The sequence below is a fragment of the Camellia sinensis genome, chromosome 7 (assembly GCF_055761805.1).
Source record: "Camellia sinensis isolate YWXY chromosome 7, ASM5576180v1, whole genome shotgun sequence".
NCBI lineage: Eukaryota > Viridiplantae > Streptophyta > Magnoliopsida > Ericales > Theaceae > Camellia > Camellia sinensis.
Genome location: NC_138967.1, coordinates 193,557,205 through 193,573,848, shown reverse-complemented (window position 1 = coordinate 193,573,848; position 16,644 = coordinate 193,557,205). Strand labels below are relative to the sequence as shown.

Below are 16,644 nucleotides of genomic sequence, written 5' to 3'. Positions count from 1 at the left end.
AAATACAGCAATAACTACTTAGTAACTACCATTTCTTCCATCTTCATTCTTGTCTTGCCATGTGTCATTCCACTCATCCACTTTGTCCTCCCACTCATCCACTTTGTCCTTCATATTCTCCATTATCTTTATAACTTCCTTTAACTTCCAAATGAATAAGAGGATGCCACGTGTCCTGCAATTATATAAATAATAAATAATAATAAAAATTGCAGATTTATGGTGTTAACAGTATTTAAAAATATTATTTAATACTATTGTAATGAATATATGTAGTATCCCAATTTGATTTTTATTAATTTAGATACTGAGACTTATCAATTTGTTCTTCTTTCCCTTTTTTTTTCTTTTTCTTTTTTTTCTTTTTTTAAGGATAACTGAACTGATGTCAAGTATAATTTAAAAACTACTAAATAACTTCTTTTATTATGTAATTAATTTTTTAATTTGTTTCATCATCATTTTTGCCACAACAATAGGTTATTTTAGAATACATACCATTTTATGTGTACTATATATAAGTTATAACGTTTGTGGTCTTAAATATTAGAAATGTCATAACTAAACCACAAATGTTATTGCTAAATTTTTTTAGTTACAATTAAAAAAAGTGAATCATAACTAAACTTCACATAAGTTATAATTAAAATAATAATCACATACTTAATGGTTTACAACAAAAATATCTCTAATATTAAAAATACTAAGCTAAGGCCTCGTTTGGCAAGTGACTTTTTTAGCCAAAAGCTAAAAAGTCACTAAAAAAACCAAAAAGCCAACAACCCAAACTAAAAAGTCAAAGATTCTCTGTTCTCTCTACTTTTTGCACATCTTTTCGTAAAAAATCAAAAAGTCATCCCAAACATACTAATTTTTTTTTAGCTCATATTTTAGCTAAATAGCAAAAAATTAGTAAATTAGCCTGTTCCCAAACGAGGCCTAACCCTTCTATTAGTGGCGTTAGTCACAAGAAGATCAAAATAATTTTTTCTAAAAAAAATCAATGTAATTATCAAAAATCTTCGGATAGTGAATGTAATTTATCCTAAAAAAAAGAAACACTATTATCAAAACCACTATAATTAAACACACACAATTTTAAGATATAAGGTTATCTCCAATCCTTCATCAAATGTTTTATCAAACATAAATTTGATGAACAATTAGTTAAAACAGTACTCTAACCATTTCATCAAATCGATATCAAATGAAAGGAGAGTTAATTTTTTCATCAAATTAAGGAAACTTTAGACCTTCATCAGATTTTGTAGGTGGTTGTTAGGCCAAACGTCCTCCTAGGCATCGTCCGAACAATTGGGTTTTTTTATCTGAACGTCAAATTTTACTCATAGCCAGAAGTCCACTTGAACGTCTTGCCAAACAACCAACCTTATAACAAGATTTGATAAAAATTTTAAATTTACTATTAACGTACATCATATTGAATTAAGGTTGCATTTGGTTTAGTTTTGGAATTGTGATTCTCTTTTTGAAATTGTGATGTGAGTGTAGAATTGCGAGTTTAATTTTGAAAAGAGAAAATTTGTTTGGTTATGAGTTTTGAAAGGAATTTTTAAATTTTAAATTTTGAAAAGAGCAGATTGGGTCTACTGGATCGTTCACACGGACATCCTCTCAGTTGTCCTCCCGGACATCTGGCGGTTGACCGGAACAACGCAAATTTTTTATTTTTTTTTTGCAATTGCAACCTATGATTTGAAATATGTGTATATATATATATATATATATATATTTGTTTTAGATATTTTTTTAAGGATGAATTACACTAACAATCCCTATCGTTTGGGGCACGTGTCACTTTGGTTTATGACTTTTTAATTGTGACACATTTGATCATGAATTTTGAATCTCATTTCAAATAAGGACAATTGAAGATGCCATTGCTCAATTTAAAGGGCAGAGTTGTCAATTTGATAAAATATAAATTAATTTGACAAAAATAAATGTCAAAAAAATATTTTTAAATTTTTAAAAATTATTTTTACCCACAAAAGAAAAAATTATGTAAAATTAATAAATCTCTTACGCATTTATTTATTTTATCAAATTAATTTTTATTATGTGTTTGAACAATGATCGTGTAATGGGTGGTTCCTAGGCTTTTAGGGCATGCTTGATTGATATGATGAGATTGAGATTATTAATCTGTAGATCCAATAATCTTATGTTTGTTTTGAAATTTTGTTTCAGGATTATTAATCCAATAGATAATTAATTCAACAAATTTGTAAGATTATTAATAATCCTATGTTCATTTGCTTTCTTATTCAATGAAAATAAAAAAATGGATAAGGGGATAATTTGTCCTACTAATTCAATTGGATAGTGAATACCACACTAATTTGATTGGATTATTAATACCTTCACCAAACATGGCCTTAATGTGTAATCGATATATTTAATATATAAAATATTTTTAGTTTTAGATTTTTTGATTTAATAGATTGGCTTAATAATGATATCAAAATTGTTGTCATATTTGAATTTTAGAAAAATATAAACTAATTTAATGATAATAAAAACAACCATCCATTATATGATCATCATCTAAACACATAATAAAAATTAATTTGGTAAAATAAATAAATAAATAAATGTGTAAAAAATTTATCAATTTTACATATTTTTATCTTTGGTGAGTAAAAATAATTTTAAAAAATCTAAAAATATTTTTTTGACATTTATTTTTGTCAAATTAGTTTATATTTTATTAAATCGATGACTTTACTCTTAAAATTGAGTAATGGTATCTTCAATGATCCTTATTTAGAATAAGATTTAAAATTTAGGGTCAAATGTATTATAATTGAAAAGTGAGGGACCAAAATGACACAAGTCCCAAACTATAAAGATGGTTAGTGTAATTTGTCTTTTTTAATATAAAAATTATTTTTTGAACAAATTACACTAATAGTCCCTATACTTTAGGGCTTGTGTCACTTTAGTCCCAGACTTTTCATTTGTGACACATTTGACCATAAATTTTGAATCTTGTTCCAAATAAGGACAATTAACGTAACATTGCTTAATTTTAAGGGTAAAATCGCCAATTTGATAAAATATAAACTAATTTGACAAAAATAAATATCCAAAAAATATTTTAAAATTTTTAAAAATTATTTCTAGCCACCAAAAATAAAATTATGTAAAATTGATAAAAATTAATAAAAATTACATGATTAATTTTTAAAAATTAATTTTACATGATCATCATCCAAATACATAATAAAAATTAATTTGGTAAAAAAAAAAAAATTTCTAAAGATTTATCAATTTTATATAATTTTATCTTTAGTAGGTAAAAATAATTTAAAAAAATTCATAAATAATTTTTTAATATTTATTTTTGTCAAATTAATTTATATTTTATCAAATCGATAATTTTGCCTTTGAAAAATCTAATAGTATATTCAATTGTCATTATTTGGAACAAGATTCAAAATTTAGGGTCAAATGTGTCACAATTGAAAAGTCAGGGACCAAAATGAGACAAGCTCCAAACTATAGGGATTGTTAGGGGTTGTTTGGGATGAGCTAAATAAGTGCACTTTTTATCTTTTTACGAAAAGATGTGCAAAAAAGTAGAGAGGTGATGTGATGGAAAAAAGATAAAAAGATAGATTATTTTAGAGAAAAGATTTATGCCCCGAATGAGGCTCCCCCGAATGCCCCGAATTGGTGAAACGACGTCGTTTCACCAATTCAATCTTTTTTTTTTCTTCCTCCAGTCTGAAACAGGTGAGGCTGAGACTGAGGGAGAGGGAGAGGGAGAGGGAGAGGGAGAGAAAGAGAAAGAGAGGGAGAGAAAGAGAGAGAAGAGAGGACCGCAGCTCGTCGCCTTATTGCCCGCCGTCGCAGCCGCTCGAACGTCGCCCGCCATCGCTCGTCGCAACAGCTCCAGCTCGTCGCAGCAGCCCCGCCGTCGCAGCTCCGCCTCTACCTCGCCGCCCTCGCCTCCTCCTCCGCCCCCTGCCTCAGCCCAGAATTTGATGGCCCCCTCCCCTCCTTCTCTTCCTCTCTCCCCTCCTTCTCTTCTTCGCCTTCTTCCTTCTTCTGTTGAAAAAAAAAAAAAAAAAATACAAAAACGACGACGTTTTGTATATTAGGGGCATTCGGGGCTCCCACATTCGGGCTCCCAATCACAGCTCATTATTTTAAGGATGCCAATTTTGACCTTAGTGTAATTCACCCTTATTTTTTTAAATATTTTTTTATAACAATAATTTTACAATCCTACCCCTAACTATTTTTAATATTATATCATTAAAAGAGTTTTAAATTATGTGTTTAATTATAAATTTTAAAATTAATTTTTAAATTGAATTTTAAATAATTTTAAATTGTGTGTTTGGTTATTAATTTTGAAGAGTAATTTGAAAATTTTTGTTTTTCAAATCATAATTCTGACAAACTAATCTAAATTTTTTATTAAATTTTTATTCAAATTTAATAAAAAAAATTGATGGAAGGATTGGCGAGGCTTAAGATGACAAAATAATTACTACTCATCGTAAAGCTATTTTAAAATTGATCATCAATTGATACCCAATCTATTTCCAGAGGAGTCTTCTTCAGTGAGTCCCAAATCCAGTCTGTAATTGTATTTCTCTCTTTCTCTCCACTCACGCACAGAGCTTGAAGAAGATGTCAAGAAGAAGAGTTTCTGTTTCTTCCATTATTGGACGAAGAAGAAGAAGAATTGCTGATCATAATTGTCAAAAAGGTAGAATATTTCCCTCTCTAATTTATCATCCCTCTTCATTCCTGTTTGTTTTGTTTCGTTCTCTCTCTACTACCCCAAGCCCTAGTTCTCCTCCTGCTGCTGCTTTAATAACGAATCAACCTAAAACTTTACCCACACTGCGATGCAATGATCTCCAAGACGCTGTAAATTCGTTCAATCGCATGATCCAAATGCGACCTTTGCCCCCCATTTCTCATTTCAACAAAGCTTTAGGTCCTCTTTTGAAATTGGGTCATTACGACATCGCTCTTCCTCTTATTGGGAAATTGCATTTTCGAGGCATTCAGGTCGATATCTTCACCTTCAACATTGCTATTAACTGTTGTTGCCGCCTGAAGCTAGTCCATTTTGGGTTCTCTCTTTTGGGTACCCTCTTCAAACGCGGTCATACACCCAATGTAGTTACCTTCACGACTCTGTTAAATGGACTTATTTTGGATGATAAAACCCCTGAAGCTGTAGAGTTATTTAAGAAATTAATGAGAATGAGAGAAATTGAACCCAACGTGGTTATGTATGGAACCATTGTTAATGGGCTCTGCAGAACGGGGAACACTATCAGGGCTGTTAGTTTGCTTAGGATAATGGAAGAGGGAAGTTGCAAACCTAACACGGTAGTGTATAACACGGTCATTGACAGTCTTTGCAAGGATAGAATGGTGGATGATGCTATGAAACTCTTTTCTGAGATGAATGAACAAGGCATTCATCAAGATGTTGTCACTTATACCTCTTTGATTCATGGCCTATGTAATTTTGGCCGGTGGAAGGAGGCTACCGGAATGTTTATAGAAATGTTGGATAGTGGTATTGCTCCGGATGTTCATACGTATAGTGTGTTGCTAGATGCATGTACCAAGGAAGGGAAGATGAAAGAGGCAGAGGGGGTACTTGAAGTCATGATACATAGAGGTGTGGATCCTGATGTAGTCACATATACTAGTCTAATGGATGGATATTGTTTGCAATGCCAAATGGATGAAGCAATCAGAGTGTTGAATACCATGGTGGAGAGGGGCCTTCACCCTAATGTTTTTAGCTATACCATTCTAATCAATGGATATTGCAAGAAAATGAAAATAGATGAGGCCTTGCATCTCTTTCGAGAATTGCATCGAAGGGGGTTGAAACCTGACAATGGAACTTTCAGTGTTGTGTTACGGGGTTTGTTTCAAACAGGTAGATGTGGAGCTGCTCAAAAACTTTTTAATGATATGCAAGTTGTAGGCATAATTCCAGATTCTCAAACTTATGGTATCTTATTGGATGGGTTGTGCAAAAATGGGCATATTTTTGAAGCATTGTCATTATTCCACATGATGGAAAGGAATGGTTTAGATCTTAATATTGTTATGTACAGTATTCTCATTGATGCATTTTTCAAGGATAAAAAGCTTGATACTTCAAGGGCTCTTTTTAGTAACCTTTCTTCCAAGGGATTAGATCCTAATGTTAAGACATACAATATGATGATACAAGGTCTTTGTGAAGAAGGCCTACTACATGAAGCTAAAGAGTTGTTTGTTAAAATGGAAAAAAATTGTTGCTTGGCAGATGATGTCACTTACAACACTATTATCCGAGGATTTATTGGACAACACAAGTGCTATGAGGCATTAATACTCGTTGAGGAAATGGTTCAAAGGGGTTTTTCGGTAGATGCATCCAATTCTTCCTTGATCATAGATATACTCTCAACTAAAGGACAAGATCCTGCTCTCCAAGAAGTGATAAAGAAGTTCATGCCCAAGGATAGTCATGGAATGCAAGAGATTGAGTAAAGTGCTTAAGCTGTGAAGACAAAGCTACACACATATTATAATATATATTATTAGGTGAAGCTCCTTTTTTTTTTTCTTTTTTTTGTTATATATTGACATGGGCTTATACTTCTCCATCAACTATTTTGGACTTGTGGCTACATGACTTTGCAACATTATTTTCACATGTTGTAGATTCTTGTAGACTAATTGTTACCTCTCTCTCTTTGCAGTATTTTAATTCACATGTTACAGATTCAAGTAGATTCTTTTTCAGTCCCCACTGAATTATGTACAAGTGGTCATTTTTTAGGAATTTAGGACTGTTGGCACATAAATTTCGACTAAATTTATGACACGTATAGAGCCTATGATAGAAGGGTTATAGGTAATCAGGTCCTGAAAAAGATCAACATGATCCGTTGAAGTACATAAATAAAACGACGTTGTATCTCAACGACGTTATTCAAGATGCTCAAGTGACACGTGGAGCTTACGAAAGATGACACCTGTAGAGCCTACAGCAAGGACACCACACAAGATGAAACTCCAAAGATCAATCCGGTTAATCAGATAAACGATTAATCAGATAGCGCTATTATTCAAAATTCAAATGGCGCTATCATTCAATTTGAAATTCAAATTGAAGATGAAGCATTCTTGTCACTCGATGGCCCTCCATAAATATGAGGACTATCACACAAGACGGGGGATGAAGAAAATCAAAAGTGAAAAGATCAGAGAGAGAAAAAAATTGAGAGCTGAACAAATCGTTACAAAAAAGAAGAAGAAAAGCCTAGAGAACCCAAGAGCCTACGCTAATGGCGATGAATTGGTAAAGGGTTCCAAACCCAAACTGTATTTTGTATTCGAGGGTTCAAAACCCATAACAATCTCAATAAAATATATATATATATTTTTTTAAATTGTCTTTTGTTGTTTATTTTGTTCTTCATTAATCGGAGGTTTCATTTGTATAAAATGTGTAATTAACGATCTGAAATACAGATCGGAAATAAGAACCTGCTATTCAAATAATCAACACTGTTTAGTCAAAAAACTAAACAGTGGACATTTGTAACATAAAATTTTGAAATGTGTTGAAACACTTCATGTTTTAAAATTTGTGTCTACAAGGACAAATGACAGCCAGTGGTTTTTTTGGAGATTTCTTTCTTAGTAGTGTAGAAGATTAAATATCTCTTAATGTGGTGTTGGAAGAGGCATAACTGTTGTTGTATGCTAAATTGGTTGCAAATTACAATAATGGTTGGTCTTTGTGCTCTATGATATTTCTACAAAGCTTGAGAGGCTTTACATCATAGATAAGATTGTCATTGTTAAATGGAAGAAAATAAAAATAAAAATAAAAAGATCAATGAATAAACCATTCAGAAGTTGATACTCTTCCCCGTAGTGGGTTAGGCAATTCTCCCCTTGTTCGAATGCCTATTGTTGATTTATAATTTTCGTTTATGTATCTTGTGCATAATGCCTCATAATTCTCTCACCTTGTCAAAATTTTTGATTCCCCTCTTTTGAAGGTTCATATCGCAGCTGCCGCGCTAAGCAACCCCACTTACATACCTCGGTGCTGACATAATTCAATGGCACCTGAAAATTCCTGTTGAATTGACAATTGTTCCTTTTCTTCTAAGCTATTTTGAATACGATATTATTTTTATATTATTCTATTGGTATTTATTAGCACGCTATATATTCTTGTGTTGATTGTGATGACTATCAGAAGGTCATTCATGTTTTTGCTCCAATTGAAGGTCATGTACCGGTAATTGATTTCATCAACTAGAGTATCAGCATGCTCTAAAAAGGTAAAGTGAACGGGTCCTTAAGGATCAGGTTTGGACTCATCGATCTAGTTTTAATTTGCACCCTCATTCTAATAATGGTGCAGAGACTTTGTTAAAGGACCCAGGTGCTGATTATGGAGATTATTCAAATCTTCGATGGAGTTTTAAAGGCTGTATCATCTTGGACTGGGAAGAATTCGTTGTGCAATCAAAGAATTTTTGAATTCCCTGCAACTGCAGGAGCTTAATCTTTGCTGTTTGTTTCCTCATACAAGGCAAGTGTCTAAGCTTAATTCCTCATCATTACATCCCAAGGGTAGCAGCCTTTTTCAGCACCACAAGCATCAAATTATTCTTATTTTTATTTGAGTAAATTTACACATACACTAACCTCCCTTGAGGTTTCTGACAATTTCAAATTCAGCCCTTGTGATTTTTGAAATGACTTAAGACACTGCTGTGTTAACAGAAAGCATTTTTTTTTTTTTTTTTATAACTATTTTGCTTGTAGTCATAATGTTATATAAAATTTATTTTTATCATCAAATTCAATAAATTTTGAGAAGACAAATATGCCCTGAATGTCTCACTCAATTTATCAGCCGAAGCCATCCATCACAAACTCGGAAAAGCTTTGTTTCATCTATTTGTTTGAATTCCTAAATCTATATGCATGTGTACATAGATATATATTTGAAACTATAGTACGAGTCTTGTTTTATTATTGTTTAATGTATAAAGAGAAATAGAGAATTGTATTATTAATTGATTATATATTTATGTTTACAATGAGTCCTATATATAGAAGATTAGAGGAGGTAGGTATGTAGTAGGTGGAGTAGTAGCTGGAGTAGGTGAAGTGGGTGGAGTAGGTGTAGTGGTAGGTTTTGGTAGTAGGTGAAGTGGGTGGAGTAGGTGTAGTGGTTGGTTTTGGTAGGTTTTTTTAACAGCCCCCCGCAAACTCAAGGGGGATAGGAACTAACCAACTTGAGTTTGGAGAGAGTAACAAAACAAGAAAATACATAAAATAAAGGAGGATAGGAGACACTGTATGGTCGTGTCAGACCGTTGGTGAAGACACTATATGGTGGTGTCATAACGTGGTAGAGGACACTGTATGGTGGTGTCATAACGTTGTAGAGGACACTGTATGGTGGTGTCATACCGTTGTAGCAGATAAAGTCTGAACAGGTGACGAGGTCACACCGGACCGATGTACAAGCTAATCGGAATCAATGTCGGGACAGTTTACAGAGTCTTGTCGGACCCCTAAAAAGTCGCACCCTCAAAAGGTGTGCCCAATCTTTCAAAAGGCGTGCCATCAAAAGGCGTGCCCAATCCATAAAAAGGCGTGCCATCAAAAGGCGCGCCCATGTTGTCGTCGAACGCCGAGCGGCGCATGATGCGCGTGTCTGCCTTGGCTATTTAACCAAGACGGAGGCTGAGGCTGAGGCAGACAAAAAACTTCTGAAAATCCTCTGAAAAACTCTTCCTTTGCTGAGAGAGATACTCTGTAACACTTTGTTGCCCAGAAAATGGCTTCGTCTTCCCGTGGTCTGCTCACTCTCTTTCCCGACCTCAACGAGTCAACAAGAGAGATAACTGGTGCGGTGGCCAGTGAACCTCAACCAAACACCTCGGGCTTTGCTTCGTTGAACTTTCCGATGCGGTCTGTGGAGCAAAAAATGGCAGTGCAAACGGATATTGAAGCCAATCAGTATACATTGAAGTCATGCGTGGAGACCATGACGGCGGTCACAAACTTGTCGCACCGGCTTCAGAGTAGGACAAATGAGGTGCAGCAGTTAAACGCCCAACTGGCTCTGCTCCAACGCATGTATAAGGATGTGCGAGCAGAGATAAGTGTGCTAAAGGCGGAAAATAAGGAGCTGAAGCGGAAGGCCACCGTTATGTTTCGATTTGAAGGTCCGCCATATGCTGCAGTGGAGGAGCAGGGGGGAGTGAATGTGCTCGGTGGCGTGGGAAACACGGAGGCAACACCGGTAAGGGCCGTCCAGGACGGAGGTAAGAAGAAGAGACCTGCAGCAGAGTAGAGAAGAAAAATCCCACTGTGGGTGTTGGGTGTGTTGTGGTGGTTTGTTTTTTTTTTTTTTTTTTGTTTTGTGTAAAATTGTGATCGGGGTTGATCCTGACATGAATAAAATAAGTGTGTTTGGCAAACTCGAATGGTAGGTGTGGTAATGCAGAAAAATCAACTGGAATGAATTTTTATTTTTATTTTTATTTTTATTTTTATTATTATTATTATTATTTTTTTTTTTGTGAAAATAATAATAATAATAATAATGATATTAATATGGGTATCATGGAGTGGGCGGTGGTACAAAAATATTGTGTAGAGGGAGAGGGTGGAAAAAGGAAGGCCACTCATGTTATTAAAATAAATTAAGGAATTAAAAAAAAAGTGGTATTGGTTGGCGAAATAAATATATATATGAAAAAGGAAAAGGATGAGAGCATTGGTGGAGGGACAGGCCCATGTGGCTGGCATGAAGTTGGGTCCATTGTGTTTTCATCATAAGAAGTGAGTGGGTGATAAAATAAAAGAAAAGAAAATAAAATTAAAAGAAAGTTGGGTGGTGGAAAATTATTGTTTAGACAGAGAGAAGGCATGTGAGGTGTAAAGTGGAGGACAAAATAAAAGAAAAAAGTGAGAAATGTGATGATTTCTGTCCCTTCGCACAAAAACAGTACCACTACCACTCTCTCTCCCCAACCACACTCTCTCTCTACCATTTGTTGCCGAATTTCAATTCACTGTGATTTCGAGGAGAGAGATTGAGGCTGTGAAGATGATGCCATCGACAACCAACGGTGCTGATCTGAATCAACAGCAGCAACAGCAGCTGTGGATGCAGCAGCAGCAGATTCAACAGCAACAACAGATACATCATCAACAGCAACAACAGCAGATTCAAGGTTCGAGTGATGAGAATAGGACGATCTGGATTGGGGATCTTCAACAATGGATGGACGAAGGTTACATCAACACCTGCTTTGCTCACACTGGCGAGGTTAACTCTGTCAAGGTTATTCGCAGTAAGCAGACTGGTCAGTCAGAGGGATATGGGTTTATTGAGTTCCTTTCTCACGCAGCAGCTGAGAAAGTTCTGCAGAGCTTCAATGGTACTACAATGCCAAATACCGAGCAAACTTTCCGCCTAAATTGGGCAACCTTCAGCGCAGGTGCGGCGCCGCCAGCAAGAGTAGGGCAGAAGCAGCGGAAGCTTAAGGGGCCAGAGGCGGCAGCCCGTATTCCGACAGTGACGCACCTTCTCATGTAAGAAGAGAGCATGTACTACCACCACAACCCAGATCATGAGACCAACAATAGTCAACAACAGCAGATTCAAGCCCAGCAATACTCAGATTACTATGCATTTAGAGGCCATGAGGTGTACCAAACACCATTCAAGGAGGGGAAGAAAAGAGGGCTGAGAAGCTTGATCAGAAGTAGGTTGGCCATAGGAAGTCCATTGATACATTTGGACAGAGGACTTCACAGTATAGAGGTGTCACAAGGCATAGATGGACTGGTAGATATGAAGCCCAGCTATGGGACAACAGTTGTAAGAAAGTTGGAAGATGCAGGAAAGTGAAGGTATGTGTACAAAATTCCAGCGGGCAGCGAAGGCAAGGTTGCCGGCCGGCTGCCCGCCGGTGAGAAAACAAAATACGGGCCTAAATCTTATGGCTCTGATACCATGAAGAAATTTAATGTATAAAGAGAAATAGAGAATTGTATTATTAATTGATTATATATTTATGTTTACAATGAGTCCTATATATAGAAGATTAGAGGAGGTAGGTATGTAGAAGGTGGAGTAGTAGGTGGAGTAGGTGAAGTGGGTGGAGTAGGTGTAGTGGTAGGTTTTGGTAGTAGGTGAAGTGGGTGGAGTAGGTGTAGTGGTTGGTTTTGGTAGGTTTTTTTAACAAAACTATAGTACGAGTCTTGTTTTATTATTGTTTAATGGATATCTTGTGAATTTGTTCTATGTTCATTTTGGCTTTCTCCTTGTCCTTACTGTGCATTCATCTGGAACAATAAGACTCTTGTATGCTAGTCTATTGTTAGCATTTGTTCATACATCTTTATGATTGGTAGTTTCTAAGTTCTATTCCTGGGAGTCTCTTCAAGATCAGATCGAAATATTGGAGCTTGAAAAATGCTTTGAATTAACCCAAGTAGATTATCTATAGCCATTATGGTGATCTGGAGTTGCAAGGCTATACAAACTGCATCTTTGAACAACTTCAACATTACAAGGAAAAATATTAGAAAAAGATAAAGAAAAATGAAAACAAGTAACATAATAAGAATCAAGTCTATGTATTTAGAAATTTGATTTCTCTCTCTGCAGGTAAGAACAGAGAATAAATTTCAATTCATATAATCTAATGAATTTACGAATGTTCCTTTTCTTCTAAACAATTCATATACTGTAGTATTTCCATATCATTCTGTTGATATTTATTGACATTCTATGTATGTAGTATTCCCATCAACTAAGTTGTTGCATGGTTGATTTCAATGAAGTGGGAAACCATCTATCTGTTAAGAAGCTGATTGGTGCCTGTGAGTTTTTTATACATCTGCATCCTTGTAATTTACACCAATTCTTCTTACTGGATGTGCAATATTTTATCCATTTATTTTCTTATCTAACCAATAATAAAACTCAAAAAATATATCTCTATACACTTATATAATAAGAGGGAGTTGATAGTGCTACAGTAAACCATGGCTCTCATTTTTTTTCCCGGTTTTGCCCCCTGAGTTTTCTCTATAACACTCCACTTTGTTTTATGAGGTGTTGGATTGTTTGGTAAATTCATATCCGTAGTGAAAGCATTGTTCTTTGATTATTGTGTGGACATGAGTTGTCCATGTAAATTGTGGAAGAATTTAAAAGTCAAATATCACAATTGTCTATGAGATACAAGTAATTTATTTGGATGGTTAGGATGTATTCATTGACAAATCCTACGTCTATCACACGTCTACTTCCAAGAAACTTCCAATGTCGGCTGACTCTGTTCCCATGCTTCTCTTTCAAACCCATTCTTTGTTCTCATCTTCCTCTCATAATCTCTTCCATTTCTCATGCTAATCGATCAAATCCCAAATCTCGCTGGGCCTTTCTTGCTAGGCGAGCTCATCCCAAATCTCTCAGCTATTTCATCTATCTCTTCCCATCTCACATCACAGGTAGATGTATTGTCAAACAAAGCATGGAAGCGAGAAGGAATGGGATAACCAGACCCTTCAAAGCTTAACCCTAATTCCACCCAATCTTCTTACAAATTCAAAGGCGAACAACCTTTTTCTCAAAACTTTGGGCTTCATGCTTTGTTTGAATTTGAAACCCTAATGAAACACTTAAATTTACTTTTTTTGATCCGTCTATTACGCGAAACAAAAATGAAGAGCTTCTCGACTATGAGGGAGAGGAAAAGAAAGTCCCAGAATTCGTTACCACCAAAGCCAGTTTTCTTTGCATTGAGGTAATTAATTAATTAATTATTTTTTATGCTTTAAGGGTTTAGTTTGTGGATTTAACATGTACCCTGTCTTATTTTTCAATTGTGTGTGTGTGTGTGTGTGTGTGTTTTTTTTTTTAATTAATTAATTTATTTATGATTTTCGTTTCTATTGCTGGAATTCAGCACATGCAACTAATAATTTTCAATAATCCTTTCCATCTGAAGGTTTGAAATGTTCAAATTTGGACCACAACAGTTAGTTTATTAAGGTTATGGTAATTTTCTTTGTGTTTAATTTTACCACCCTTCAAAGTTGCATCATGAGATGTATCAGAAAATTATAGCCACGTGTGATTGCGAAACTGGTAGTCAGATGTCCTTAAATGTGAATTCAATTAGTGAAATTTGTTGGTCTTTTTTTACATTCTCTTAGACTATTTAAGAAAGTTGGATGTATAACTTATTATGATTCTTTGGTTATATGGTGGAAGCAGGTGGAGTTTGGAGCCTATGGCTATGGTTGTAGTATAGCTTATTCATCTGGCTGCTTTTTTTTGGTACTTTAAAAAAGCCTCAAGGTAGTTGTTTGTGTTGGTGTTCTTGTTACTCTATTTTGCTGAAGCTCAGTCAAGTGGAAGCGAGTGCAAGACAACTTGTGTTCTTTCTTTCAGGTAGTTCTGTTCTAGGATTTGAGCTATATGACTACGTTTCTTTCCGTCTTTTTTTGGCTAAGGCCATTTACAGTAGTTTATTTAAGTTTGTGGAAGTATTAAGATTATTATATCATCTTTATTTTGTCCTATTCATTGACAAATATTCATATGAATTTAAAGTTTTCACTGAATTTTTAATCTGTAAGGCTATATACATGCTGACATTTGAAATTATTTTGACAAAATTTAAATTGAGTTTATCAAGCTTGGCTAATCCATTTTAAAAAATTTATTCCCAAGGCAATGTATTTATGTGCTTTATTCGCTTTGTAACGGTGCAATAAATATGCAAAAGTGCACATTGTAAAAAATGTTGAAATTAATCCCTTATAGTTGCAGACAATTCATGTGGAAATTCTCTAAGATACATTCTGTTATCATACATCTTAAACTTTGTTCTCCTTTTATTTCTTCCAGATATTGATGCGTCAGATTAACTGTCGACTCCATCGAAGAGGAAGAGGACCAGAAAGTCCACAACTCCATTGCCACCAAAGCCATCTGCAAACCTACCAAGAAGTCAGTTTATGTTTCATTCTCATATGTGTTTGTGTGCACGCATATTGTGTATCTTTATTGCCCGTTGACATGCTTATGTTTGTAAATGTTATGTTTGTAAATGTTGATCTTATTAATTTTTGTATTGATAGCTCAAACACTTTTTGTATTTGCTAATTTTTAGGGTACTTACTCACCTTTTTATGTCCATTTTCATGCTTTCTTTTTATCATTGCTTTGATTCATTTGTCTCACATGGAAAATGAAAATTACAGAGCATGAGCAGATTTACATGAGAGGAACAAAGAGAGATCTCAGTTACAGGCAAGGTTGTTAAGATCGAGATCCTATATAGGATCGTTTTTGGAGATCTGTCGGATCGGATCGTAGGATCGTAAGATCCTACTAAAATGATAAAAAAATGCAATAATTTTTATATGATTAAGTAATACTATCAATATATATATATATATAGAATAAGTCCCAAAAAAAGAAATATAGCAATTCAAGGTACCATTCAAACATATTTTTCCAAAAAAAGAAGTGAAAAACGTAATAAAAACAAATACCAACACTTACACACCATTGTCATTGTTTTTTAATGAAAACAAGTCAAACTAAATAAAGGAAGAACAAATAAAAGACTAAATAAAGTCATAATGGTCGCCGAAATTATCTGTGACCAGCAGCATTTTTCCTCTTCCTTCATCTTTTTGAACTAGAGGCTGCCATTGTGTGCAACAATGCAAATTGTGAAAATTAAAAGATTAAGGAACAATAAATAAAGAAGAACAGCAGTGCATGAAGGAAGAGAGTTGAATACACAAGTGCATAAATAGGAGACTGGAGGAGCATAAAGGAAGAGAGTTGAATACACAAGTGTATAAGTTGGTGTCCTGATATATATTTTAAAGAGAACAAAATATATATTTTACAGAAAAAAATGAGAACAATTAATATATAGAGAACAAAAAAAAAAAAAAAAAGAGAACAAAAAACAGCAAAGAGTTCGATTATTTTTACAGAAAAAAGAGAACAAAAAAAAAAAAGACAGAAAAAAAAAGAAAACAAAAAACATAAACATAAACATAAACATATATATAACGAGAACAAAATGAGAAAAAAAAAGAAAAAGGAACAATAAATATATATAATATACACTAATATATATTTTACAGAAAAAAAAGAAAAAAAGAAAAAAAGAGTTTGATTTGAACCACAAAATGAGAGCAGCTCAAAAAAAGAAGGGAAGCAGCTCAGTGAAGAGAAAGAAAGAGAACTGAGCAACGAAGAAAGAGAGGAAGAGAAGATTCGAAGAGAGAGGCAGAAGAACAGCAAAAAGAGTAGTGAAGAGAGGAAGAAACAGCAAAGAAAGCAACGAAGAGAGAGAGAAGATTCGAAGAAGAAGGAAGAAGCGTACCTGGTTGATTGTGGCTTCAAATTAAAAAATTTGCCGTTGAAATTTGCCCTAATCGCAAGGTATGCTTCTCTACTTGCTTTGCTTCTCTGTTTCGCTGTCTATTTACTCCCGATTTTGCTTTTAAGTTGCGAAAAATAGCTTCAAATTTGGATCGCACAGAGTCGCGATCCAG

General features: G+C 34.4%; 1 protein-coding gene across 5 annotated transcripts; it reads left to right on the top strand.

Moving 5' to 3' along the window:
* The first annotated feature begins 4,506 nt into the window (after window positions 1-4,506).
* Window positions 4,507-16,119, top strand: LOC114304211 (uncharacterized). Of its 5 annotated transcripts, XM_082880282.1 has the most exons (6): window positions 4,507-6,600; window positions 8,304-8,357; window positions 8,441-8,611; window positions 14,336-14,512; window positions 14,972-15,073; window positions 15,328-16,119. In XM_082880282.1, exon 1 carries the CDS (start codon window positions 4,666-4,668, stop codon window positions 6,544-6,546), a length of 1,881 nt encoding a protein of 626 aa, XP_082736408.1. In that variant the 5' UTR covers window positions 4,507-4,665; the 3' UTR covers window positions 6,547-6,600; window positions 8,304-8,357; window positions 8,441-8,611; window positions 14,336-14,512; window positions 14,972-15,073; window positions 15,328-16,119. The 5 variants fall into 5 exon arrangements, 4 of the variants coding, with proteins under 4 accessions (XP_082736408.1, XP_082736406.1, XP_082736407.1 ...); XM_082880280.1 differs by lacking the exon at window positions 15,328-16,119 and having other exon boundaries at window positions 14,972-15,262; XR_014336651.1 differs by lacking the exon at window positions 15,328-16,119 and having other exon boundaries at window positions 4,534-4,744; window positions 8,070-8,357; window positions 14,972-15,262.
* Window positions 16,120-16,644: the final 525 nt, after the last annotated feature.

Bases quoted from the DNA above. Each gene is read 5' to 3' on its own strand.
- LOC114304211 (XM_082880282.1), top strand. From the start codon at position 4,666: ATGTCAAGAAGAAGAGTTTCTGTTTCTTCCATTATTGGACGAAGAAGA.